This window comes from Capra hircus, chromosome 1 (genome assembly GCF_001704415.2).
Source record: "Capra hircus breed San Clemente chromosome 1, ASM170441v1, whole genome shotgun sequence".
Classification (NCBI taxonomy): domain Eukaryota; kingdom Metazoa; phylum Chordata; class Mammalia; order Artiodactyla; family Bovidae; genus Capra; species Capra hircus.
The window spans coordinates 65,357,036-65,383,016 of NC_030808.1; the positions used below are offsets into that span (position 1 = coordinate 65,357,036).

The 25,981-nt window shown below is 36.3% G+C and overlaps 1 protein-coding gene across 5 annotated transcripts in view; it reads left to right on the top strand.

Annotated features, from left to right (window-relative positions):
• The window catches only part of STXBP5L (syntaxin binding protein 5 like), a 317,733-nt gene that overhangs the window by 57,613 nt on the left and 234,139 nt on the right, over positions 1-25,981 (top strand). For all 5 annotated transcript variants that reach the window (XM_018043989.1, XM_018044072.1, XM_018044062.1 and 2 more), the window contains exons 4-5: positions 21,362-21,443; positions 25,170-25,270. In XM_018043989.1, coding sequence (XP_017899478.1) covers positions 21,362-21,443; positions 25,170-25,270 — 183 coding nt within the window. The remainder of the gene's footprint in view (positions 1-21,361; positions 21,444-25,169; positions 25,271-25,981) is intronic.

Here is a 25,981-nt window from a genome sequence, read left to right on the forward strand (position 1 = left end):
ATATTTATCTCTTTCTAGCTTCATTAGTTTTGGCTTTCTGTATTTTTAAGGTCTGTGGTTTGGTTTGCACACATTTAGAATTGTTATACCTTCCGTGGATTGACCCCTTTATCATTATGTGATGTTTTTACTTATCTCCAGTAATTTTCTTTGCTCTGAAATTGACCTTATGTGATTTTAGCATAGCTAATACTTTTAAAAAACAAATTAATGTTTACATGTTATAGCTATTTCTATCCTTTTACTGTAAACTTATGTCATTGTATTTGAAGTGTTTATTGTATATAGAATATTGTTTGATTATTTTCTTTCTTTTTTTATTGAGATATAATGGACATAAAATGTTATCTTAGGTTCATATGTACAACATAATTATTCAGTATCTCTATATATTGTGAAATGATCAGCACAATAAGTCTAGTTAATGTGTCATCACACATAGTTGCAAAAACTTTTTTTCTTCTGATGAGAATTTTAGAGATCTACCCTCTTAGCAGCTTTCAATACACAGTAGAGTAATATTAACTATAATCACCATGCTGTGCAGTACATCCTCAGATCTTATTTTATAATGAAAGTTTGACTTTTGAACGCCTTCATTGATTCTGCCCACCCCACACCTCCTACCTTTGGCAACCACCAATCTGTTCCCTGTTTCTATGTGTTCAGTATTTTTGTTTGTTTGATTTTTAGATTTCTGTTTTTTAGTGTGAGTGTATAGTATTTGTCTTTCCCTGACTTGTTTGAGTCAGCATAATGCCTTTGATGTCCATCCATGTTGTCACAAATGGCTAGATTTCATTCTTTTAATATGGCTGAGTAACATTCTGTTCTCTGTCTATGTATATCATATTTTCTTTATCCATTCATCCATCAGTGGACAATTAGGTTGTTTCCATGTCTAGGCTATTGTAAATAATTCTGGAATAAATATGAAGGTACAGATATCTTTTTGAGTTAGATTTTCATTTCCTTCTGATAAATACCCAGAAGTAGAATTGTTGGATTGGGTGGTAGTTCTATTTTATTTTATTATCTTTTAAAAATATTTAAAATTTTGTACTGCAGTATAGTTGATTAACAGTGTTGTGTTAGTGTCAAGTGAACAGCAAAGTGATGCAGTTATATACGTATTGTTCTTTTTCAAATTCTTTTCTTGTTTAGGTTATTGAAGCATACTGAGCTGAATTCTCTGTGCTATACGGTAGGTCCTTGTTGGTTAGCTGTTATAAATATAGTAGTGTGTACATGCCCATCCCAAACCTCGTTATGTTTTTCATAGTGCTTGCACAATTTACAGTCTCACTAACAGTGCACAGGGGTTCCGTTTTCTCTATACCCTTGCCAACAGCTGTTATTCCTTGTCTTTCTGATAATAGCCATTTTAAGAAAGAGATAATATCCCATTGCTGTTTCATTTGCATTTCCTTGATAATTAGTGATGTTGAGTGCCTTTTCAATACCTCTTAGCTGTCTGTATGTCTGTCTTTTTTGCAAAAGAATCCATTCAGATCCTTTGCAAGTTTTTAATTGAACTGTTTGTTTTGCTGTTGAGTCATATGAGTTCTTTATATATTTTGAATATTAATCCCTTATCAGATGTGATTTGCAAATATTTTCTTCCATAGGATAGGTTGCTTTTTTATTTTGTTAACAGTTTCCTTTGCTGTACAGGAAGGAGCTTTTTAGTTTGATGTAGCCACACTTTGTTTTATATTTTGTTGTTATGTTTTGTTTTTTTGTGTCAAGTCTGAAGAATCATTGCCAAGAATCGTTTCCAGGAGTTATTCCTTATATTTTCTTCTAGGAGTTTTATGGTTTCATGTCTTTTGTCCAAGTTCTTAATCCATTTTGAGTTAATTTTTGTATATAGTGTAAAATAGTGGTTCAGCTTAATTCTTTTGCATATGGCTGTCCAGAAAACTCCAGTGATGCGGTTTTTCCTGCATCATTTATCGAAGAGACGTCCTTCCTCTGTTGAATATTATTGGCTTCCTTGTAAAATACTTGTTGACCAAATATGAACTGGTTAATTTTGGGGATCTTGATTTTATTACATTGGATTATGTGTTGGCTTTTATGCCAGTATCATATTGTTTTGATTACTTATACCTTTGTAATAGTTTAAAATGAAGGAGCATGATAAGTCTAGCTTTGTTCCTCTTTCTTAAGATTGTTTTTGCTATTCAAGGTCTTTTGTAGTTGTGTACAAATTTTGGGATTATTTGTTCTAGTTCTGTGAAAAGTGCATGGGTGTGTTTCTAGGAATTCCACTGAATCTTTAGATTGCCTTGGATGGTATGGACATTTTTAACAGTGTTAATCCTTCCATGCATGAGCATAGTATATCTGCCCTATTGTTTATGGTTTCAGTTTCTTTCATCAGTGTCTTATAGTTTCCAGTATACACGTCTTTCACTTCCTTAGGTAAATTTATTCCTAGGTCTTTTATTCTCTTTGTTGTTGTTGTTGTTCTATCACTGAACAATCGTATCCAACTCTTTGCAACCACAGGGACTGCAGCTTGCTAGGCTTCCCTGTCCTTCACCATCTCTCAGAGCTTGCTCAAACTCATGTCCATTGAGTTGGTGATGCTGTTCCAACCATCTCCTAGTCTGCCATCCCCTTCTCCTGCCTGCAGTCTTTCCCAGCATCAGGGTATTTTCTAATGAGTCAGCTCTTTGCTGCTGCTGCTGCTGATGCTGCTAAGTCGCTTCAGTTGTGTCCAACTCTGTGCGACCCCATAGACGGCAGCCCTCCAGTCTCCCCCATCCCTGGGATTCTTCAGGCGAGAACACTGGACTGGGTTGCCATTTCCTTCTCCAATGCATGAAAGTGAAAAGTGAAAGTGAAGTCGCTCAGTAGTGTCCGACTCTTAGCAACCCCATGAACTGCAGCCTACCAGGCTCCTCTGCCCATGGGATGTTCCAGGCAAGAGTACTGGAGTGGGTTGCCACCACCTTCTCTGCAGCTCTTTGCATCAGGTACCGAAGTATTGGCGCTTCAGCGTCAGTCTTTCCAATGAATAGTCAGGATTGATTTCCTATAGGATTGACTGGTTAATCTCCTTGCAGTCCAAGGGACTCTCAAGAGTCTTCTCTAACACTATAGTTCAAAAGCATCAATTCTTTGGTGCTCAGCCTTTTTTATGTTCCAACTCTCACATCTGTACATGACTACTGGAAAAACCGTAGCTTTGACTAGATGGACCTTTGTTGGAAAAGTCATGTCTCTGCTTTTTAATATGCTGTCTAGGTTGGTCATAGCATTTCCTCGAAAGAGCAAGCATCTTTTAATTTCATGGCTGTCTTTTAATTTCATGGCTGCACTCACCATCTGCAGTGATTTTGGAGCCCAAGAAAATAACGTCTCTCACTGTTTCTATTGTTTCCCCATCTATTTGCCATGAGGCAATGGGACCGGATGCCATGATCTTGGTTTTTTGAATGTTGAGTTTTAAGCCAGCTTTTTCACTCTGCTCTTTTACTTTCATCAAGACGATCTTTAGTTTCTCTTTGCTTTCTGCCATAAGGGTGGTGCTATCTGCATATCTGAGGTTATTGAAATTTCTCCTGGCAATCTTGATTTCAGCTTGTGCATCATCTAGTGGGGCATTTTTCATGATGTACTCTGCATATAAGTTAAATAAGCAGGGTGACGGTATACAGCCTTGACGTACTCCTTTCCCAATTCGGACCAGTCCATTGTTCCATGTCCGGTTCTAATTGTTGCCTGTTGACCTACATACAGGTTTCTCAAGAGTCTGATCAGGTAGTCTGGTATTCCTATCTCTTTAAGAATTTTCCACAGTTTGTTGTGATCCACACAGTCAAATGCTTTTGTGTAGTCAATGAAGCAGAAGTAGATGTTTTTCTGGAACTCTCTTGCTTTTTGTATGATCCGATGTATGTTGGCAATTTGATCTCTGGTTCCTCTGCTTTTTCTAAATCCACCTTGAACATCTGGAGGTTCTTGGTTCATGTACTGTTGAGACCTCGGTTGGAGAATTTTGAGCATTACTTTGCTAGCATGTGAAAGGAGTGCCATTGTGTGGTAGTTTGAAAATTCTTTGCAACTGTCTTTCTTTGGGATTGGAATGAAAACTGACCTTTTTCAGTCATGTGGCAATGCTGTTTTCCTAATATACTGGCATACTGAGTGCAGCACTTTCACAGCAGTATCTTTTAGGATTTTGAGTAGCTCTGCTGGAATTCCATCACCTCCACTAGCTTTGATCATAGTGATGTTTGCTAAGGCCCACTTGACTTCGCATTCCAGAAGTCTGGCTCTAGGTGAGTGATTACACCATTGTGGTTATCCAGATTATTAAGATCTTTCTTGTACAGTTCTTCTGTGTATTCTTGCCACCTCTTCTTAATATCTTCTGCTTCTGTTAGGTCCATATCATTTCTGTCCTTTATTGTGCCCATCTTTGCATGAAATGTTCCTTGGTATCTCTAATTTTCCTGAAGAGATCTCTAATCTTTCCCATTTTATTATTTTCCTCTACTTCTTTGCATTGTCCACTTAGGAAGGCTTTCTTATCTCTCCTTGCTATTCTTTGGAACTCTGCATTCAAATGGGTATATCTTTCCTTTTCTCCTTTGCCTTTAGCTTTTCTTCTTTTCTCTTTTAAGGCCTCCTCAGGCAACCATTTTGCCATTTTGCATTTCTTTTCTTCAGGATGGTTTTGTTCACCTACTCCTGTACAGTGTTTTGAACCTTCATTCATAGTTCTTCAGGCACTCTGTCTATCAGATCTGATCCTTTGAATCTGTGTCACTTTTTCTGTATCATCATAGGAATTTTATTTAAGTCATACCTGAATGGCCTAGTGATTTTTCTTACTTTCTTCAATATAAGTCTGAATTTTGCTATAAGGAGTTCATGATCTGAGCCACAGTCAGCTCCTGGTCTTGTTTTTGCCACTCTATAGAGCTTCTTCATCTTCAGCTGCAAAGAATATAAACAGTCTGACTTTGGTATTGACCACCTGGTGATGTCCTTGTGTAGAGTTGTCTTGTGTTGTTGGAAGAGGGTGTTTCCTATGACCAGTGTGTTCTCTTCACAAAGTTGTTTTAGCCTCTGCTCTGCTTCAGTTTGTACTCCAAGGCCAAACTTGCCTATTACTCCAGGTATCTCTTGACTTTTGCATTCCAGACCCCTGTGATGAAAAGAACATGTATTTTGGTGTTAGTTCTAAAGATCTTATAGGTCTTTAGAGAACTGTTCCGCTTCAGCATCTTTGGCATTAGTGGTTGGGGCATAGACTTAGATTACTGTGATAGTAAACAGTTTGCCTTGGAAACAAACAGATGATTCTGTTGTTTTTGAGATCGCACCCATGTACTGTATTTTGGACTCTTGTAGACTATGAGGGCTACTCCAGTTCTTCTAAATGACTCTTGCACACAGTGAAAGTGAAAGTGAAGTCACTCAGTCGTGTCCGACCCTCAGTGACCCCATGGACTGCAGCCTTCCAGGCTCCTCCATCCATGGGATTTTCCAGGCAGGAGTACTGGAGGGGGTTGCCATTGCTTTCTCCGTTGCACACAGTAGTAGGTATAATTGTCATCTGAATTAAATTTGCCCATTCCAGTCCATTTTAGTTCACTTATTCCTTTTTTTAATATAAATTTATTTATTTTAATTGGAGGTAATTACTTTACAATATTGTATTGTTTTTCCCATACATCAGCATGAATCTGCCACGGGTGTACCCGTGTTCCCCATCCTGAACTCCCCCTCCCACCTCCCTCCCCATCCCATCCCTCTGGGTCATCTCAGTGCACCAGGCACGAGCATCCTGTATCATGCATCGAACCTGGAAAGGCGATTCTTTTCACATATGATATTATGCCAAATCATCCCACCCTTGCCCTCTCCCACAGAGTCAAAAATACTGTTCTATACATCTGTGTCTCTTTTGCTGTCTCACATACAGGGTTATCATTACTATCTTTCTAAATTCTATATATATGCATTAGTATATTATATTGGTGTTTTTCTTTCTGGCTTACTTCTCTATGTATAATAGGTTCCAGTTTCATCCACCTTATTAGAACTGATTCAAATGTATTCTTTTTAATGGCTGAGTAATACTCCATTGTGTATATGTACCACAGCTTTCTTATCTATTTGTCTGCTGATGGACATCTAGGTTGCTTCCAATTCCTGGCTATTATAAACAGTGCTGTGATGAACATCAGGGTACACGTCTCTCTTTCAATTCTGGTTTCCTCAGTGTGTATACCCAGCAGTGGGATTGGTGGGTCATATGGCAGTTCTGTATCCAGTTTTTAAAGGAATCTCCACACTGTTCTCCATAGTGGCTATACTAGTTTGCATTCCCACCAACAGTGTAAGAGGGTTTTCTTTTCTCCACACCCTCTCCAGCATTTATTGCTTGTAGACTTTTGGATAGCAGCCATTCTGACTGGTGTGAAATGGTACCTCCTTGTGGTTTTGATTTGCATTTCTCTGATAATGAGTGATGTTGAGCGTTTTTTCATGTGTTTGTTAGCCATCTGTATGTCTTCTTTGGAGAAATGTCTGTTTAGTTCTTTGGCCCATTTTTAGATTGGATTGTTTATTTTTCTGGAATTGAGCTGTAGGAGTTGCTTGTATATTTTTGAGATTAATTCTTTGTCAGTTGCTTCATTTGCTGTTATTTTCTCCCATTCTGAAGGCTGTCTTTTCACCTTGCTTGTAGTTTCTTTTGTTGTGCAGAAGCTATTAATTTTAGCTAGGTCCCATTTGTTTATCTTTGCTTTTATTTCCATTATTCTGGGAGGTGGGTCATAGAGGATCCTGCTGTGAATTATGTCAGAGAGTGTTTTGCCTATGCTCTCCTCTAGGAGTTTTATAGTTTCTGGTCTTATGTTTAGATCTTTAATCCATTTTGAGTTTATTTTTGCGTATGGTGTTAGAAAGTGTTCTAGTTTCATTCTTTTACAAGTGGCTGCCCAGTTTTCCCAGCACCACTTGTTAAAGAGATTGTCTTTTCTTCATTGTATATTCTTGCTTCCTTTGTCAAAGATAAGGTGTCCATCAGTTCAGTTCTTCAGTTCAGTCACTTAGTCGTGTCCAACTCTTTGTGACCCCATGAATTGCAGCACGCCAGGCCTCTATGTCCATCACCAACTCCCAGAGTTCACTCAGACTCACATCCATTGAGTCAGTGATGCCATCCAGCCATCTCATCTTCTGTCATCCCCTTTTCCTCCTGCCCCCAATCCCTCCCAGCATCAGAGTCTTTTCCAATGAGTCAACTCTTCGCATTAGTTGGCCAAAGTACTGGAGTTTCAGCTTTAGCATCATTCCCTCCAAAGAAATCCCAGGGCTGATCTCCTTGCAGTCCAAGGGACTCTCAAGAGTCTTCTCCAACACCACAGTTCAAAAGCATCAATTCTTCAGCACTCAGCACAGGAAAAACCATAGCCTTGACTAGACGGAGCTTTGTTGGCAAAGTAATGTCTTTGCTCTTGAATATGCTATCTAGGTTGGTCATAACTTTTCTTCCAAGGAGTAAGCATCTTTTAATTTCATGGCTGCAGTCACCATCTGCAGTGATTTTGCAGCCCCCCAAAATAAAGTCTGACACTGTTTCCACTGTTTCCCCATCTATTTCCCATGAAGTGATGGGACCAGATACCATGATCTTCGTTTTCTGAATGTTGAGCTTTAAACCAACTTTTTCACTCTCCACTTTCACTTTCATCAAGAGGCTTTTTATTTTTTTTTATTTTTTCAGTGTTAAAGCTCTATTTTATTTAGAAGATAGCAGGAGAATCCATCCTCGAAGCGTGAGGGCATGGCAACCCAAAGACTTGAAGGGAAGAGAGTGGAGGAGTGCATGGGGGAGGGGGAGAGAGAGAGGGAGAGAGAGAAAGCGCTTTGGCTCCTCCTTATATATTTTTTTTCCTCCACCTGGGCCTGCCCTATGCAAATTGGGCTTAGCCAGGAGTGCTGTTTGTTCTACCTGAAGTCTTCACTCTGGTCCTCGGACCTTCTTTTTTTCTGTTTTCTCAGGCTTTTCTCTTCCTTGTGTTTTAGCCACCGCCATTTTGGACTCCTTGTCCCTATTCTACCTACCTAACATTCCCCCCTCAAGAGATGGGAGGCCCAATTCTTTGGGAATAGGGGCATCAAGGTCTTTCTGGCTACTTCTTGCTGAACTGGGGCAGCGAGGGGTATTGGACCTCCCCCTCATCAAGAAGCTTTTTAGTTCCTCTTCACTTTCTGCCATAAGGGTGGTGTCATCTGCATATCTGAGGTTATTCATATTTCTCCCGGCAATCTTGATTCCAGCTTGTGCTTCTTCCAGCCCAGTGTTTCTCATGATGTACTCTGGGCTTTCTATTTTGTTCCATTGATCTATAGTTCTGTCTTTGTGCCAGTACCATACTGTCTTGATGACTGTGGCTTTGTACTAGAGCCTGAAGTCAGACAGGTTGATTCCTCCAGTTCCACTCTTCTTTCTCAAGATTGCTTTGGCTAGTCGAGGTTTTTTGTATTCCATACAAATTGTGAAATTATTTGTTCTAGCTCTGTGAAAAATACTGTTGGTAGCTTGATAGGGATTGCATTGAACCTATAGATTGCTTTGGATAGTATACTCATTTTCACTATATTGATTCTTCCAATCCATGAACACGGTATGTTTCTCCATCTATTAAGTGTCCTCTTTGATTTCTTTCATCAGTGTTTTATAGTTTTCTATATATAGGTCTTTAGTTTCTTTAGGTAGATATATTCTGAAGTATTTTATTCTTTTTATTGCAATGGTGAATGGAATTGTTTCCTCAAAATCTCTTTCTGTTTTCTCATTATTAGTGTATAGGAATGCAAGGGATTTCTGTGTGTTGGTTTTATATCCTGCAACTTTAATATATTCATTGATTAGCTCTAGTAATTTTCTGGTGGAGTCTTTAGGGTTTTCTATGTAGTTCACCAATTCCTAAAATGTTGATGTTCACTCTTGTCATCTCCTGTTTGACCGCTTCCAATTTGCCTTGATTCATGGACCTACCATTCCAGATTCCTATGCAGTATTGTTTTTTACAGCATCAGACTTTACTTCCACCACCAGACACATCCACAACTGGATGTTGTTTTTGTTTGGCTCAGCCTGTTCGTTCCTTCTGAATTTTTTTCTCTGCTCTTCTGCAGTCACATATTGGGTACCTACTGACCTGGGGAGTTCATCTTTTAGTGTCAGATCTTTTTGCCTTTTCATACTGTTCATGGGGTTCTCAAGGCAAGAATACTGAAGTGTTTTTCTGTTCCCTTCTCTAGTGGGCCACATTTTGTCAGAACTCTCCACCCTGATCCATATGTCTTGGGTGGCCCTGCACAGCATAGCTCATAGTTTCATTGAGTTAGACAAGGTTGTGATCCATGTGATCAGTTTGGTTAGTTTTGTGTGATTCAATTGCAAGTGGTATTGTGTTCTTAATTTCTCTTTCTGGTAGTGTATAGAAATGTAACAGATTTCTGTGTATTAATTTTGTATCCTACAACATTACTGAATTTATATATCCTAGTAGTTTTCTGGTGAAGACTGTAGGATTTTCTATGTACAGTATAGTCATCTGCAGTGAGTGACCATTTAAGTTCTTCCTTTGCTGTTTGACTCCCAGATGGGTATGTACAGTTTCTTGGTGAGTCCTGTCAACATACTCATCCCTGAAAAAGGAGGGTGGTAATTGATACTGCTTCATTTCAAGTGGGTGGGGTGGAAGTTCACCTTCCCACTGTGCTCCAGTGACATCAGGAGATAAAGGAATCATAGTATCAATCACTTCTCCCTGCATCACCTTGTTTTCCCTCATTGATGTGAATAGTTGTTTAGCTCCTATTAGGATTCTCTGATATAATTTGGTTGCTGACTAGCCTTGCATCACCTACCTTGTTCAGTCTTGTTGCAGTCAAGTGGAAGTTAGGATTCTGCTTCCAAATTATCACCTTGCTGACTTGGGGTGCTAGGAGGGTGTGAGTGAAACCTAATGATAACTAGCCCCATCTTATACTAGCTCATTCAACTTGTTGCCACTGTACTCCAGTGCTGCCATATCTTGTTGGAGAAATTAAAATAACGTCCTTATACTGGTAAGAAGATAGAAAATCAACTGCTGATTTAGACTCAATAGTACTACCCCATCAGGGTTGTATTGCTGCCCCCTGCCTCCACTGCTGTGGAGATGGAAATTCAGCATCCTGCTTAGTGCACTGATATAACCTGGCAGTGGAACAAAGTGCTACCTGCTTCTTCCAGGCAGGGGATGGGTGATTAGCAACCTGCTTATGTCCTTAAATACCAGTTGCTATAGGATTTAAAGTGTACTCTGCATGGCGGGAATGAGATGAGGTAGATGATCAGCTCCCTAGTCAGCCCTCTTGAACTCCATGGAGTGGGAAGGAGGAAAGTATGGTTTTTTCGTTGTTGTTTGGATAGAATAGGATGGATAATGCCACAGTTTGCTTTTAGCCCACCGTCTTCTCAGTCCTTTTGGAGAATAGCTCTTCTTGGATTTTTTTGTTTTCGTCTTTATTTTTCACCTGTGCTAGTTGGTGGTACTGGGTTGAAAACTTCTGCATTGCCCTGTCTAGCATATATGGGACACAAAGGAAACTCAAGGAACTCACTACTATGTCATTCCACAAGTCCTGAGATGCCTAGAAATTTCTTTCTTTCTTTCTACCTCAGAGTTTACTTTTGCTTGTTTATAATGTTATCTCCAGGGTTTTTGCTCTTGTTTTCAGTTATGAAGGACAGAAACTGGGAGTAATAGTGCTGTTCCCTCTTGGCAGAATTGTAATTCCCCATCCCCAAATTTTAACATGCTGTGTTTTCCTTCCATTCAGCTTGAATTATTTTCTAATTTCTACTTGTTTTCTTTAACTAAGGGTTATTTATAAATGTTTTATTTAGTTTCTAAATATTAGAGATTTTTCTATAATTCTTTCCGTATTGATTTCTAATTTAATTCCATTGTGGTCAGACAGTATATGAACTGAATCCTTTTAAATTAACTGAAGCTTATTTTATGGTCCTGTCTGTGGCCTATCATAATAAATGTTAAATGAATGAGTATTTTGAAATGAATGAATATTTTGCTATTGTTGGTTGGATTTATCTGTAAATATTAATTAGGTAAAATTGAGAGTTATTCAAATTTATATTTTTTACTGATTTTATCTACTTCTAATAACTGAGAGAGTGGTATAGAAATCCCCCACTATTGTTTTAGATAGATCTGTTTATCCTTGCAGTTCTGTCAGTTTGTTTTGTTTTATTTCATGTATTTTGAAGCTCTGTTTTTAGTTGGGTAAACAGTTAGGAGTGTTAAGTCCTTTTGTTGAGTTGACTCTTTTAACATTATGAAATGACCTTCTTTGTCTCTGGTAATATTCTTTGATCTGAAATTTACTTTTTCTGACATGAATATAGCCACTAAAGCTTTATTTTGATTAGTATTAGCATGGTGCATATTTTTCCATCTCTTTTATCTTAATCTATTTGTGTCTTCACATTTAGTGTATTCTTAGAGGCAGCATCTAGTTGGATATTGCCTGTTTCCCTAAGTTGACCATCTCCATGCTTTATAATTTTTATTTACTTTTATATTAAAATAGGTTTAACATAATATATATTTTTAAGAGATGTTACTTTTCTTTTTAGAGAATACATTAGTCATTTCAAATTTCACCCTTCAATATTTTCATATAGTAAATCTGACTTTTTTCTTTTAATATACAGTTCTATGAATTAAATACAAGTATACCTCATTTTATTTTGCTTTGAGATACTTATTTTTATAAATTGAAGGTTTGTGGTAACTCATGTCTTCAAGTCTATCAGTACCATTTTTCTAATAGCATTTGCTCACTTAGTGTCTCTGTGTCACTTTTTGTTAATTCTTGCAATGTTTCAAGTCATCCACCAGCAAAAACAGTATGACTCACTGAAGGCTCAGATGATGTTTAGCTCTTTGCAGTAATTAAGTATTTTTAATTAAGATATGTACATTGGTTTTTCTTTGTTTGTTTTTGTGCATTGGTTTTTTTAAAGACATAATGCTGTTACACACTTAATAGACTACAGTATAGTATAAATGTAATTTTTATATGCACTGGGAAATCAGAAAATTTGTGTGACTTGCTTTACTGTGACTATTTTCCCCTATTAGTTTTATAGTTTTAGGTTTTTAATTTAAGCTGTGATTCATTTTGAGTTAAGTTTTGTATATGGTATAAGGATGGGATCTGCATTACTTTATATGTGGATATTCAGTTGTTGTGGTAATATTTCCTAAAAAGAAGTCTATCTCCATTAAACTGTCTTGATGTCCTTGCTGAAAATCAGTTGACTAAATATGTGAGGATTTATTTCTAGAGTCTCAGTTCTGTTCCAGTTAGCTATATATCTACTCTATTTCAGCACCTCATTGGTTTTGATTTCTGTAGCTTTCTATACACTTTGAAGTTTGAGTCTTCCAACATTATTCTTATTTTTTAAGGTTTTTTAAAAATATCGTGGGTCTCTTAAATATCCATATGGATTTTTGTCTGTTGTCTATTTCTGTGAAAATCATTGTCTTATCTATTTCTGCAAAAAAAAATGCAGCTGATATTTGGATAGGGATTTCTTTGATTTTGTATTTGGAGTGTATTACCACCTTAACAATATTAAGTCTTTTGATCTATGGGCATTAGATGTCTTTCCACTTGTTAGGTCTTTAATTTTTTCATTTAAAAAATGTTTTCATTTAAACATTGAAAAAAATGTTTATAGTTTTTAGAATACATGTTTTGTACTTCTTTTGTTCAATTTATTGCAGATTCTTTTATTACTTTACTACTGTAAATATAATTATTTTCTTAATTTTTGGATAGTGCTTTGTTAGTATATAGAGAAAGTTGATTTTTGTACATTGATTTTGTTACCTGCAGCCTTAATGTTACCTCTTTTAGTTGTAATGATTTTTCAGTGTATTTCTTAGGATTGTGTGCAGACATACCTTGGAGATATTGTGGTTCCAGACCATTGCAATAAAGCAAATACCACAATAAAGTGTCACATGAAGTTTTTGGTTTCCCAGTGGATATATGAGTTATGTTTACACTCTGCTGCTGCCTATTAAGTCTGCAATAGTATTATGTCTGAAAAAATAATGTACGTGCCTTAATTGAAAAATACTTTATTGCTTAAAATGCTAATCATCATCTCACAATGCAGGGTTGCCATAAACCTTACATTTGTAAAAAAAGCTTCATGTCTGAGAAGTGCTAAAAAAGTAAAGCACAGTAAAATAAGGTATACCTGTATGTACAAGATCATGTTATCTACAAATAGTTTCAGTTCTTCTTTTCTAATCTGGGTATCCTTTATTTCTCTTGTTCAGTTGCCCTGGATAAAACCTCTGGTACATATTTGTCTCATTCTTTGTCTTAGAAGGAAATTACTCATTGTTTCAGTAGTATGACATTAGCAGTAAGTTTTTTGTACCTGCCCTTTATCATATTGAAGAAATTTCTTTCTATTGTTAATTTATTGAGAGTTTTTACCACGAAGGGGTAGAAACTTTTTTCAAATACCTTTTCTTCACCTCTTGAAATGACCAAGTAATTTTTGTCTTTTAGTCTGTTGATAATATATGTGTTACATTAATTGATTTTTTTGTTATTAAACCAGTGTTGCATTCCTGGAGTAAATCTTACCAGATCATAATAAATGACCCTTTTTAGATGTTGCTGGATTCATTTTGATTATTTTTTGCTGAGTATTTTTATGTCTGTATTAGTAAATTATTAGTCTTTAGTTTTCTTTCTTTGTAATATCTTTGAATCAGCTATCAGGGTGAAAGTGAAGTTGCTCAGTCGTGTCCGACTCTTTGTGACCACATGGACTGTAGCCTACCAGGCTCCTCCATCTATGGGATTTTCCAGGCAAGAGTACTGAAGTAGATTGCCATTTCCTTCTCCAGGGGATCTTTCCAACCCAGGGATTGAACCCGGGTCTCCCTCATTGCAGACAGACTCTTTACCGTCTGAACCACTACTGGCCTAATAGCGTCTTATGGGAAGTGTTTTCTCTTTTGATTTTTAAGAGAGTTAATGAAGAATAGGTAATAATCTTAACTTTTTGGTATATTTCACCAATGAATGCATCTGGGCTTTTCATCCTGGATAGTTAATTACCAAATCAGTTGCTTTAAAGAACTATTCAGATTTTTAAATTTCTTTTCTAATCAGTTTAGGTAATTTATGTATTTCTAAGAATTTGTTCATGTCTTCTATATTATCTAATTTGTTGGCATATAAATTGTTTATAATATCCCCTTATAATCTTTATTTTTATAAGATTTGTAGTCACATTTTTAATTCCTGACTAATTACTTGTGTATTCTCTTTTTTTAAGGTTGATGCAGCTAAATGAATTTTGCTGATTTTTTTTAAAGAACCAACTTTTGCTTTCATTGATTTTGTTTATTGTTTTATTTTCCATTTTGTTTATATCAGCTTATCTTTTTAATTTCCTTTCTTCTGATTGCTTGGGTTTAGTTTTCTCTGCTTTTATTGTTTCTCATAATGCAATTTTAGGTTACTGAATTGAGATTTTGTTTGTGTCTGTAGATGCTTATAGCTCTTAATTTGTATCTGAGAACTGCTTTATCCCCTAAGGTTTATTATGTTGTGTTTTAATTTAAAAAATATTGAAATATAGGTGTTTTGCAATGTTGTGTTAGTTTCTGCTGTACAGCAAAGTGAACCAGCTATTTGTATACATATATCTCCTCTCTTTTGTTTAGTGTCATATGTATATGTTTTCTATCTGTTTTTCTTTCTGTAGTTAATTTCTAGGTTTTTTTTTTAGAAAAATTTCTTGGTGTATTTTTATCCTTTTAAATTTGTTTAGACATGTTTTGTGACATAGCATGCAGTATGTCCTGGAGAATGTTTTATATGCACTTAAAGGATGTATAGTCTGCTGTTAGGGGATGTAAGTCCTCTGGATGTCTATTAAGTTCAATTGGTCTAATGTGTCATTTAAAGCCACTGTTTCTTGAGTATTCTTTTCCTGGATACTCATGTTTATTGATATAAGAGGCTGTTCAAATCCTCTACTATTATTGTATTGTTGTCAGTTTCTTCCTTTACATCTGTCAATATTTGCTTCATATACTTATGTGCCATTATATTAGCAGTATGTGTGTTAATGAATATTATATCCTCTTGTATTGATCCTTCTATCATTGTGTAGTTGCTGAGTTGTGTTGAACGCTTTGCAACCCTGTGAACTGTAGCCTGCCATGCTCCCCTGTCCATGGGATTCTCCAGGCAAGAATACTGGACTGGGTTGCTGTTTCCTCCTCCAGAATTAACCTAATACATCATAATAAATATTGCTCTTTAAAGAGCAAATTATTTTCCTATTTACAGTTTTTTGCTAAAGATCTACTCTATAAAAATAATTTATTTTCTCTATATTTTCCTGCTACAGTAATGCTAAAACATATCTATAGTATCCTCAAACCTCAGGTGTTAAGAGCATATTATTCTGTTTGAGTTGGAACACTGCTTCACATAGTCAACGTGTTTTTTTAAGATACTCTAAGAACTCTCAAGGACAGTAAAAGAAAAACATTACTGTTGCCTACAGATCTTTCAGGTATTTTTCCCCTCAAATTTTTCTAAATTAAACGTTGTGATAACTGGTTTTTCTTTGTCTTCCATGGTACAGTCTTTAAGTTATTTTTCTTTTGCTTTGAGCCACTCCTTCGTTTTCAACTTGCTGAGCAGGCAGGCTTTTCGTTTCCACGGAAAAGAATTCCTACGGCTGCGGGTAGGCGTTCTTTTTTTTTTATTATTTTTTTATTTTTTTTTTTTATTTTTTTTTTTTTTAATTTTAAATCTTAATTCTACTGCTCCAAATGAACCCTCCACCTCCTCCAAACTCTCTGGTACCATGCACTCCAAGCAAGTGCACTAGTCAGACTGCGATTCATTTACGTGACATATTTGATCCTTCCAATATCCCCCTCTCTCTCTGAGTCAAATCGTTACACATTGTCTTTTCTGTTGCATACGGTCTATTGCCTTCTAATTCATATATGTTAGTACTGTATTGTGTTTTCTTTGTTACTTCACTTGTAAATTGTCAGTTTCATCTATCAGACTGATTCAATGAATCTTTTAACGGCTGAATACTCATTGTATATGTACAGTTTTATCATATCTGATGATCTAGTTGCGTTTATCACATTTTGTGTTTGACCATGACTTAGTGAAAAGTACAACGGATTCTTCCATGATGGATATAATATGATAATAAGAAACTGGGATCTAACAGGACCCAGGGAACTGAGAAGCTGGAAGGCACACCAGGAAGGCTGCAGTGTGTTTTATGCAAATTGTATGCTGCCCTAGTAACTTTTCCATCAGAGGTTTTGTAGATTAAGAGTGAAGAATCTTCTGCTGCATGAGACAAGTAGGAACCCTCCTGCAAGCTACGTAATTTTCTTAGAATTATATAATGCCTTTTTTTTCCCTTTGTGGTAGACCTTGTCTGATATGCATATTGCTACCCCAGCTTTCTTTTTTCATTTGTATGAATGTTTTTTACCTATTCCCTCACTTTCAGTCTGTGTGTGCATTTAGCTCTGAAATGAGTCTCTTATAGGCAGGATATAGATGTGTCCTTTTTTGTTTTTAAATACAGTCAGCCACCTTATATCTTTTGACTTGAGCATTTAATCTATTAACATATAAAGTGATTATTGATTGGCATGTATTTATTGACATTTTGTTTCTTGTTTTTTGTTTTATGATTCTACTCTTTTCTTGCCTTGTGGTTCAGTGATTTTTTTTTTAGTGTCATGCTTGTGTGCCTTTCTCTCTTGTTTTTGTGAATCTGTTGTATGTTTTTGATTTGTAGTTAACATGGGATTTATATATGTTGATCTATATGTCAACTTGTTACACAGTGGTAGTCATTTAAGCTTAAACACATTCTAAATGATCTACATATTTTACTTCCTTCCCCCATGTTTTTGTTTTTGATGACATATTTTACACCTTCATATTTATCCCTTAATTGTTTCTTGTACTTGATTTTACAATTTTTGTCTTTTAATCTTCACATTATCTTTTTAAAGTGGTTGATCCATAGACTTCACTATATATTTGCCTTTATTAGTAAGATTTTTCCTTTCCTATGATTTCTTACTTCTTACAGTAGTCATTTCTTTTCTACATAGGGAAGACTCTAGCATTTCTTTTAGGGTCAATTTAGTATTGAACTCTTAGTCTTTGCTTGTCAGAGAAAGTGTTTTTATCTCTCTTCCATTTCTAAATGATAATCTTGTGGAATAGAGTATCCCAGGTTGTAGGCTTTCCCCTTTCAACTCTTTAAATATATCATGCCACTCCCATCTGGTCTGCAAAATCTGTAGAAAAATCAGCTGATAGCCTTATGGTATTCCCTTGTATGTGACTTTTTGTTTTTCATTTGCTGCCTTTACAATTATCTCTTTAATTGTAAGTTTTTCCATTTTAGTTATGATATCTCTTGGTGCAGGTCCCTTTGGTTCATTTTGTTTGGGGTCCTCTGTGCCTCCTATATCTGGATGTCTGTTTCCTTCTTCAGGCTCTAGAAATTTTTAGCCACAATTTCATCAAACACATTTTAAACTCCTTTCTCTATCTTTACTTCTTGGACCCCTATAATGTGAATTTTAATATGAATGCTTGATGTTGGCTCAGTGATCCCTTAAACTGTCCTTACCTTAAAAATTTTTTCTTTTTCCTGTTATGATTGGGTGATTTCCATTATTCTGTCTCACAGATTTGCATGTGCATTTTTCTTTGTCACCTAGTCTGTTAATTCCCTCTAGTATGCTTTTCATTCCAGTTGTTATCTTTTTAAAAAATATAAATTGATTTATTTTAATTGGAGGCTAATTACTTTATAATATTATATTGGTTTCTTTTTCTCTGACTGGTTCTTTTTTATATTTTCTAGTTCCTTGTTTAAATTCTCACTGTATTCATCTATTCTTTTTTCAAGTTCAGGTCAGTTCAGTTCAGTCGCTCAGTTGTATCCAACTCTTTGTGACCCTGTGGACTGCTGCACACCAGGCTTCCCTGTCCACTACGATCTCCCAGAGCTTGCCCAAACTCACATCCATCGAGTCAGTGATGCCATCCAACTATGTCATCCTCTGTTGTCCACTTCTCCTCCTGCCTTCAATCTTTCCCAGCATCAGGGTCTTTTCAGATGAATCAGTTCTTTGTATCAGGTGGCCAAAGTATTGGAGCTTTAGCTACAGCATCAGTCCTTCCAATGAATATTCAGGACTGATTACCTTTAGGATTGACTGGTTTGATCTCTTTATAGTCCAAGGGACTCTCAAGAATCTTCGCCAACACCACAGTTCAAAAGCATCAATTCTTTGGTGCTCAGCTTTCTTTATGATCCAACTCTCACATCCATACATGACTACTGGAAAAACCATAGCTTTGACTAGATGGACCTTTGTCAGGAAAATAATGTCTCTGCTTTTTAATATGCTGTCTAGGTTGGTCATAGCTTTTCTTCCAAGGAGCAAGCATCTTTTAATTTCATGGCTGCACTCGCCATCTGTGATTTTGGAGCCCAAGAAAATAAAGTCTCTCACTGTTTTTATTGTTTCCCCATCTATTTGCCATGAGGCAATGGGACCAGATGCCATGATCTCGGTTTTTTGAATGTTGAGTTTTAAGCCAGCTTTTTCAATCTCCCCTTTTACTTTTCATTAAGATGCTCTTTAGTTCCTCTTTGCTTTCTGCCATAAGGGTGGTGTCATCTGCATGCATATCTGAGGTTATTCATATTTATCCCAGCAATCTTAATTCTGCCTTGTGCTTCATCCAGTCCAGCATTTTGCATGATGTACTCTGCATATAGGTTAAATAAGCAGGGTGACAGCCTCGAAGTACTCCTTTCCCAATTTGGAACCAGTCTGTTGTCCCATGTCCCATTCTAACTGTTGTTTCTTGACTTGCATACTATTTCTCAGGAGGCAGGTAAGGCCGTCCAGTATTCCCATCTCTTGAAAAATTTTCCACAGTTTGTTGTGATCTACACAGTCAAAGGCTTTGGCGTAGTCAATTAAGCAGATGTTTTTCTGGAATTCTCTTGTTTTTTCTCTGATCCAACAGAATTGGCAATTTAATCTCTGGTTCCTCTGCCTTTTCTAAATCAAGCTTGAATATCTGGAAGTTCTCTAGTCTTTCCCATTCTGTTGTTTTCCTCTGTTTCCTTGCATTGATCACTTAGGACGACTTTCTTATCTCTTCTTGCTATTGTTTGGAACTCTGCAGGTTTTTAAAGCCATTCAGGAGACTCATCTTCTTGATTCCAACATGATGACTGGGGTGCCCAAACCCCTCATTCCTCAGGGAGAACCTCCCAACCTGTGATATCCCCTTCTATTTTTGTGCTTCCTGCTAGGCACTGGTCCTGATCACTTTGCCTTCCTCACTACCTGACTCTATGTGGATCTTTCTTTACACCCTTGATTGTAAAAGAACCTTTCTGCCAGTCTCTAGTTTATTTTTAGCAAGCCTCACATGTAGATCTATTTTTGATGTACCCAACAGGAGGAGGTGAGCTCAATGTCTTCTACACCACCATTTTGATCTCTCTCCATTTCTTTTATTTAATGTATTTTGTTTTCCTGATTTTGTTCAGTTCTTTCTCTGTGTTTTCTTGCATTTCATACAGTTTAAGGTGATTATTTTACACATTCTTTGTCAGGCAGATCATAAATCTCCATTTCTTTGGAACCAGTTACTAGAGCTCTATTACTTTCCTTTGGTGGTGTCACGTTTGCATAATTCTCTGTTGTCTGTGTAGCCTTACAGTGGTGTCTGAGCATTTGTTGAAGCAAACACCTCTTCCAGTCTTTACAAACTGGTTTCATGAGATAAAAATCTGCTGTCGGTTTCCTGAGCTGATAGGATTACATCCATAATTGCTGTTGTGAAGCATACATGGGAGGCAGTTTTTGCTGGGTCTACAGTGGCATCTACGAGTTGTGGGCTTGTTACTGGGTCTTGGGCTGGTATGGATGGATCCTTTCTGGTCCCTGGGTGGATGTGACTGCCTGTTGTACCTTGTTCAGTAGGGTAGGACTGGGACAAGAGTCAGCTTTAGGGTCCATGTGTGGGTCTTCAGCCAACAGGTCCTTGTGCTAGGGATGTTTATGGTGTATTGGGCCCTGTCAGAATTTCTGAGAGTATAGACAGGAGGCTGTCCTGTTGGGTATATTTGGTAGCAGGACTGTTCACAGACTGCTGTTGAGAGGGAGTGGGATTCGGTGTAGGGCCTCCAAGTAGGAGTGTTTCCTACTGGGACACTGGTCATTCAGGATTGTTGTAGACTGGCAGACTATGGATATGAGGTAGCTGGAGTCATATATAGGGGCTTATATAGAGAGAGTCATATATAGTTTTTTTTCAGAAACTCCAAGGGACAGAGACAGGAGTATCTCCTGTCTAGTCTTTGTGTCAGCAGAAATTCTAGCATACTGTGGCAGTGAAGGGGCTTGAGCTGAGTATAAATCTTTTTTAGGATATTAGAGGGCCCAGACAAGCATGTTTCCTAAGGGGTTCCTATGCCAGCAAGATTGTTCCTAAACTGTGGCTGAGACCTGCTGGAGGTCTGTTAGGGGGCCGTTTCAGAATCAACAGTCTGATGAACTATACCTTACTTCCAGGGGCTCTCCTCCAAAGGTGGAGTGAGCTGGAGCTGGTTCAAAGGCCACTTCCTGGTCTACAGCCAGGAACAAGTTCTTGATTTTGCCTGTTAACCTGATACATGGATGAATGTGACTCCTCTGGATCTCTTGACATATGGGATTGCTGGTGACAGACCCAGAGCCAAATGGGATTGTAGCTAAGTTCTCAGGGGAACAGAGCTATTTCTGTTTCTATCGCTGAGACCACAGTCAGTGAGTCAGCTGCCTAGAGGCAGTTCTGTCTCCTCAGTGGAGAAAATGGACTGCACCTTCATATCCTCCAACCTGGATCCTGAAGCTCCTGAGAATGCACTTTGGTCTGTGCATGCAGAGGCAAAATTATTGTTGTTGAAGGGGGTTGATGTGTGAGGGACATTTTATTCAACCATTTTGCTGACAAACAATGCTGTATAATATACTTTCCATTAACTAAGACCATGATTTTTCAACCTTCTATTTACAAAAATAAAGGTAAATAATAAGCCAAATGTTGGGTGCTAAGTAGGTTAGTTTTTTTCTTTACACATGAATATTGATGCTAATTAAAATGTTAGAATCCTTGACCTTTATTATTTTAGACTTGGAAGACCTGGTGTTGATTGTTATTGTCAACATGAAAGTGGTGCGGCTGTCCTGCAGCTCCAGTTCTTAATTAATGAGGTAAGGATCTTCTTGAATATTTATATCTCACACACATTGTGTAATTGTCTAAATAGTATTTTTCTACATGCTTAAAGATATATACATATGAAATATTATTCATGGTGACATTTTTCGTTAAAGACTGCACTCCTGTATTTGTTAATTTATTAAATTTTAAAGGAGAAAATTTGTATTACCAGAAGATCCTGTTATTGTGATTGTGTAGCATAATTTATAGATTAGTTGTTTAAGTGGTTTTAAAAAAATTACTAAAATCTTTTGATTGCCATACTGACCATTAAACTTTCCCTCTACATTCTCCTTTCACCAGTTGTTTATTCACCTAGTGTTAATTTTCATGTTTTGTCTTTATCTTCCATAAATAATCTATTCAGTTTTATAATTTGAATGCATTTGTCTGTGTCTTTATAATCATTTGTTTGGTATATGAGTGCATAGCTATTTTGACAATTGACTGCCTACCCTATTCCTATTTTATAGACCTATGGTAATGAGGAACTCCCTAAAGACAAAGTTTGTAAAGCTCAGAAAGTGTAGTTGAAGGCTACTTAAGGCCTTCTTGACTCATATTTTTACAGTGAATCTTTTAGTTAGTTAGTTAGTTCAGTCGCTCAGTTGTGTCTGACTCTTTGTGACCCCACGAATCGTAGCACGCCAGGCCTCCCTGTCCATCACCAACTCCTAGAGTTCACTCAAACTCACATCCATCGAGTCAGTGATGCCATCCAGCCAACTCATCCTCTGTCGTCCCCTTCTCCTCCTGCCCCCAATCCCTCCCAGCATCAGAGTCTTTTCCAAAGAGTCAACTCTTTGCATGAGGTGGCCAAAGTGCTGGAGTTTCAGCTTTAGCATCATTCCTTCCAAAGAACACCCAGGGCTGATCTCCTTTAGAACAGACTGGTTGTAGTCTAGAACTCTTCTATGTTAAGTGAGTCAGTCAATACAAAAATATTTTAAGAGTTTATGCCATACCAAATTTGAGCGCTTAGCAGAGTGGGCTCAGTATGTTGAGAGAAAAACATGAGGTATCATTGGTCGTTTCCTTATGGCATAAATGATGATCTTTTATTTGACAACTCTATGTATTTGCATATATATATATCTTTCTAAGAATTTTTACTCATAAACATGGGTAAAATATTTCATATAGCTTTGTATCAGTGACACCTGAGATATGAAAAATTTATGATGCTGAAACATGTCCACGTTTCACTTTTCTTGACTCAAAAATCTTGCTCAGAAGGCTGTGAGATTCTTCTTATTGACAGACCTAGCATATTTCATGTTGTAGGCATATTTGCTATGGGGTACCAAAATGAGAGAGGGAAATAAAGAAGAGCAGAGAAAAGATTTTTTAAAATATTTTATTGTAATAGCTAGTCATTAGTATCTAGAATGACAGACAGCCTTTTTGAAATCTCAGTGTTACACTGTAGCTCCCAGAGCAAACTGTGGGAGATGGTGAAGGACCAGGGAAGCCTGGAGTACAGGTTTGTACAACTTTGTAGCTCCTAGTTGAAAGATCTCAGTCCTTTGCCTTCTGTATAGATGTTTACTGGTAAGCATAAATTGTTTCCAGGTGATTTTCTCTGGGTCCTGTCCTCTGAGAATTCTCTTCAAGGCCTTAAATTTGCCTCTGTGCTGTTATATAACTAAGAATAAATAAAGACAAGCCTTCAAACTGACGAGCCTGCCAGTGTTTATGTTGTCTGTCCTGAACTACTCACCTTGATTTGCCTTTAAATTCAGTTTCTGGACCTTTTCCCAAACTTCCCAGCCTCTGACCTCATGACACACGTTTTTATTCAATTTTTAATCTTCATAGGTCTTCATTGGCAGTGCTTCTTACAGATTTGTTTTTGTAAATGAGTCCTAGACACCCTGCTGATGGGTGTTATGTCTCTGCTGGCACTGTTACGTTCAGAGGTTCTGTTTACTTCCTTTAAATGCTGTTATCTCCTAGTTTTATCATAGTATTATTAATACTGACTTCCTTCCTATATTATATATTTAGCTATTACACTAAGGTATTATTAAACATCTGCTGGTTTATTTTACTTTCATTGCCTTTGGTATAGTATATATGTTTTGTATAGCATGAACTACATTTTATTAATTTCATGTATCATGAAATGATATGTTTTATTCATTTTGTATATCATGGTCTATCGTCACCCTGTCCCAAATGAGTTTCTACCTTCCTGAGAAATGAAGTCACTGTTCTATAACTCAGAAAAATTGTAGCTCATCAAGTACTTCTATGAAATCCTAATAATTTTCTAGTTTGAATATGTAAAGTATTTGAGAACAGCTTACAAATAAAGCAAGCACATAAAGGCAAAAATCCTCAAGGCGTGTGTAGGATTCATTTTATTGCATGGAGTGTAATTACCTGTGAGATCATGTTAAAATATATGTATCAATGTATACCTCTTTGAATATGTGTAATTTACATATTTATATACAAATATGCAAATTACATTTTAAAACATTTTAATGGTTATACTCTGTTATGACTTTTGTTTTAAAAGCTATTTTTCTCTGAGACTAAAATCATAGTTATATATTGAATAGTGTCACGAGAACTATCACAAGACACATGAGCATCTGTTTGTCTTAGGAATTGTTATGCAAATGTCATTTAGATTCCTCTATTCATTAATTCCTAAAGAAGAAATAAATTCTAGGAATTTCAGTATAGCTCTTTCTAGCATTTACATGGGCTAATCATTTTGATATCTGTGGTTGAGTTAGTAAACTATGAAAGGTTACTTGTAACACAGTACTTTGAAAAATATAAGAAGAATTTTAGATATCTCAGGACTACCATGATTGTGCAAGATCAATTTTACAGAACACACTCAGTAGTCTAGAGTAGCTTCAGGCTCTGACATAGGGCAAGCATTGACATTTTTTGCTGGGAAATTCATAATGGCAAAAGTTCTGACATAGTTTTAAGATGATCTTAATTAACTCTGAAATAAGTAGTTTAAATATAAGAAGTCATACATGGCAGCTAGTTCTGCCCATGTTGTGTCTGCCATACTAATAGGTAGAACCCATCCTATTTTAAATATTTGAGTAGGATTCATTTGTATTTGGAGGCTTTGTATAAAAAGACTCTTATTATTTTTGTAGTTATACTGAATTCTAGTTGGAAAAATGTTTACTTTTACTACAGATGTTTTGTTTTGTCACAGATGACTCTTCTTGAACTATGAAGACAAATTAAATTATATTAAGTATACTTTTTAGGAAGAATATGTACATCTCAACAGTATAGAAAATTTTTAGAAATGGTGAATTTTTATGTGATTAGATTGCAGTTTTAAAACTGAATTGGATATTTGCTTCTCTGTAGAGCTACATGATATATATGTAAATAGTAGAAACAAAAAGGAATAGCTTTTCACAAAGAAAATATAAGAAATCTTTAATAGTTACAATGATGCTTATAATAATAATAATCCCTCTATTGATAAATGCATATTCCTTGAGCTAATCATTCTCACCAATCCATATATGGTAGTTTACCTGCTTCTTCTACTCTAGCATTCTTAGGCTTCCTGACTGAAGTATGTTCATTGTCCTTCCTTGTATTTCTACATATATAAATACAAATAGCTTAAAGAGCAGTGAAAAATTCATTACATTAGTTTAGGTTTTGCTTCACAAAAAACATAAATTAAGTAAATCACTCATTTTGTCTTCATTTTGTTCCAGGGCGCTTTGGTCAGTGCAGGTTCAGATGATACACTTCATTTGTGGAACCTTAGACAAAAAAGGCCAGCTATTCTTCATTCTCTCAAATTTAACAGAGAACGGTAAGAATGTAAGAGTTACACAGTTTCTTAATGTATAAGAAAATGATTTGCTGAATGGGTTTCAGGTTAATTTTTGAAAAATATTTTAAAATAATTTTAATAGCGCTAAAAAATATATATGCTTGCTTTTATAGTAGTTTATTTACATAGAAAATTCACTGATATAGGTTCAGTCATCTTCTAGTGGAGAACTCCTAGCATTCTTCTCTTTATAAACCAGGACTTCAGCAATGGGTGGTACATTCTCTTTCTTAGGCCAGGGTGCAGAAAATCAGACCTAAAAGTCAAGTAAATACTGAATGTATTTTTATACTTTTTGATCTTGGAAGTTACCTCCTACACTTTCACTTTTTTGCTTAAATTTTTTTTTACCTTAAAAAATATGAGACAGAGATTTTAGACATCCAAAATTGTTGGTACTAGGTGTTGAGCAACATTATACATTCAAGATTAACATTTTCAGAGATGATTTATTGATCAGAATTCAAATTCTTCCATTTTAGAGTGAAATAATAATTGGAAAAAAATTGACAGATATGGGGCAATTATTAGAACAGATATGGAAGAATTATTAGATTTTATTTGAAACTGTACAAAATTTTAATGTTTCTAGTCTTTGTTTTAACCAGAGCTAGAATATCACAGACATCTACTTAGCTGATAATCCATCTCAAGATGAAGTAAAATTTGTATTTTATTAACCATCTCTGT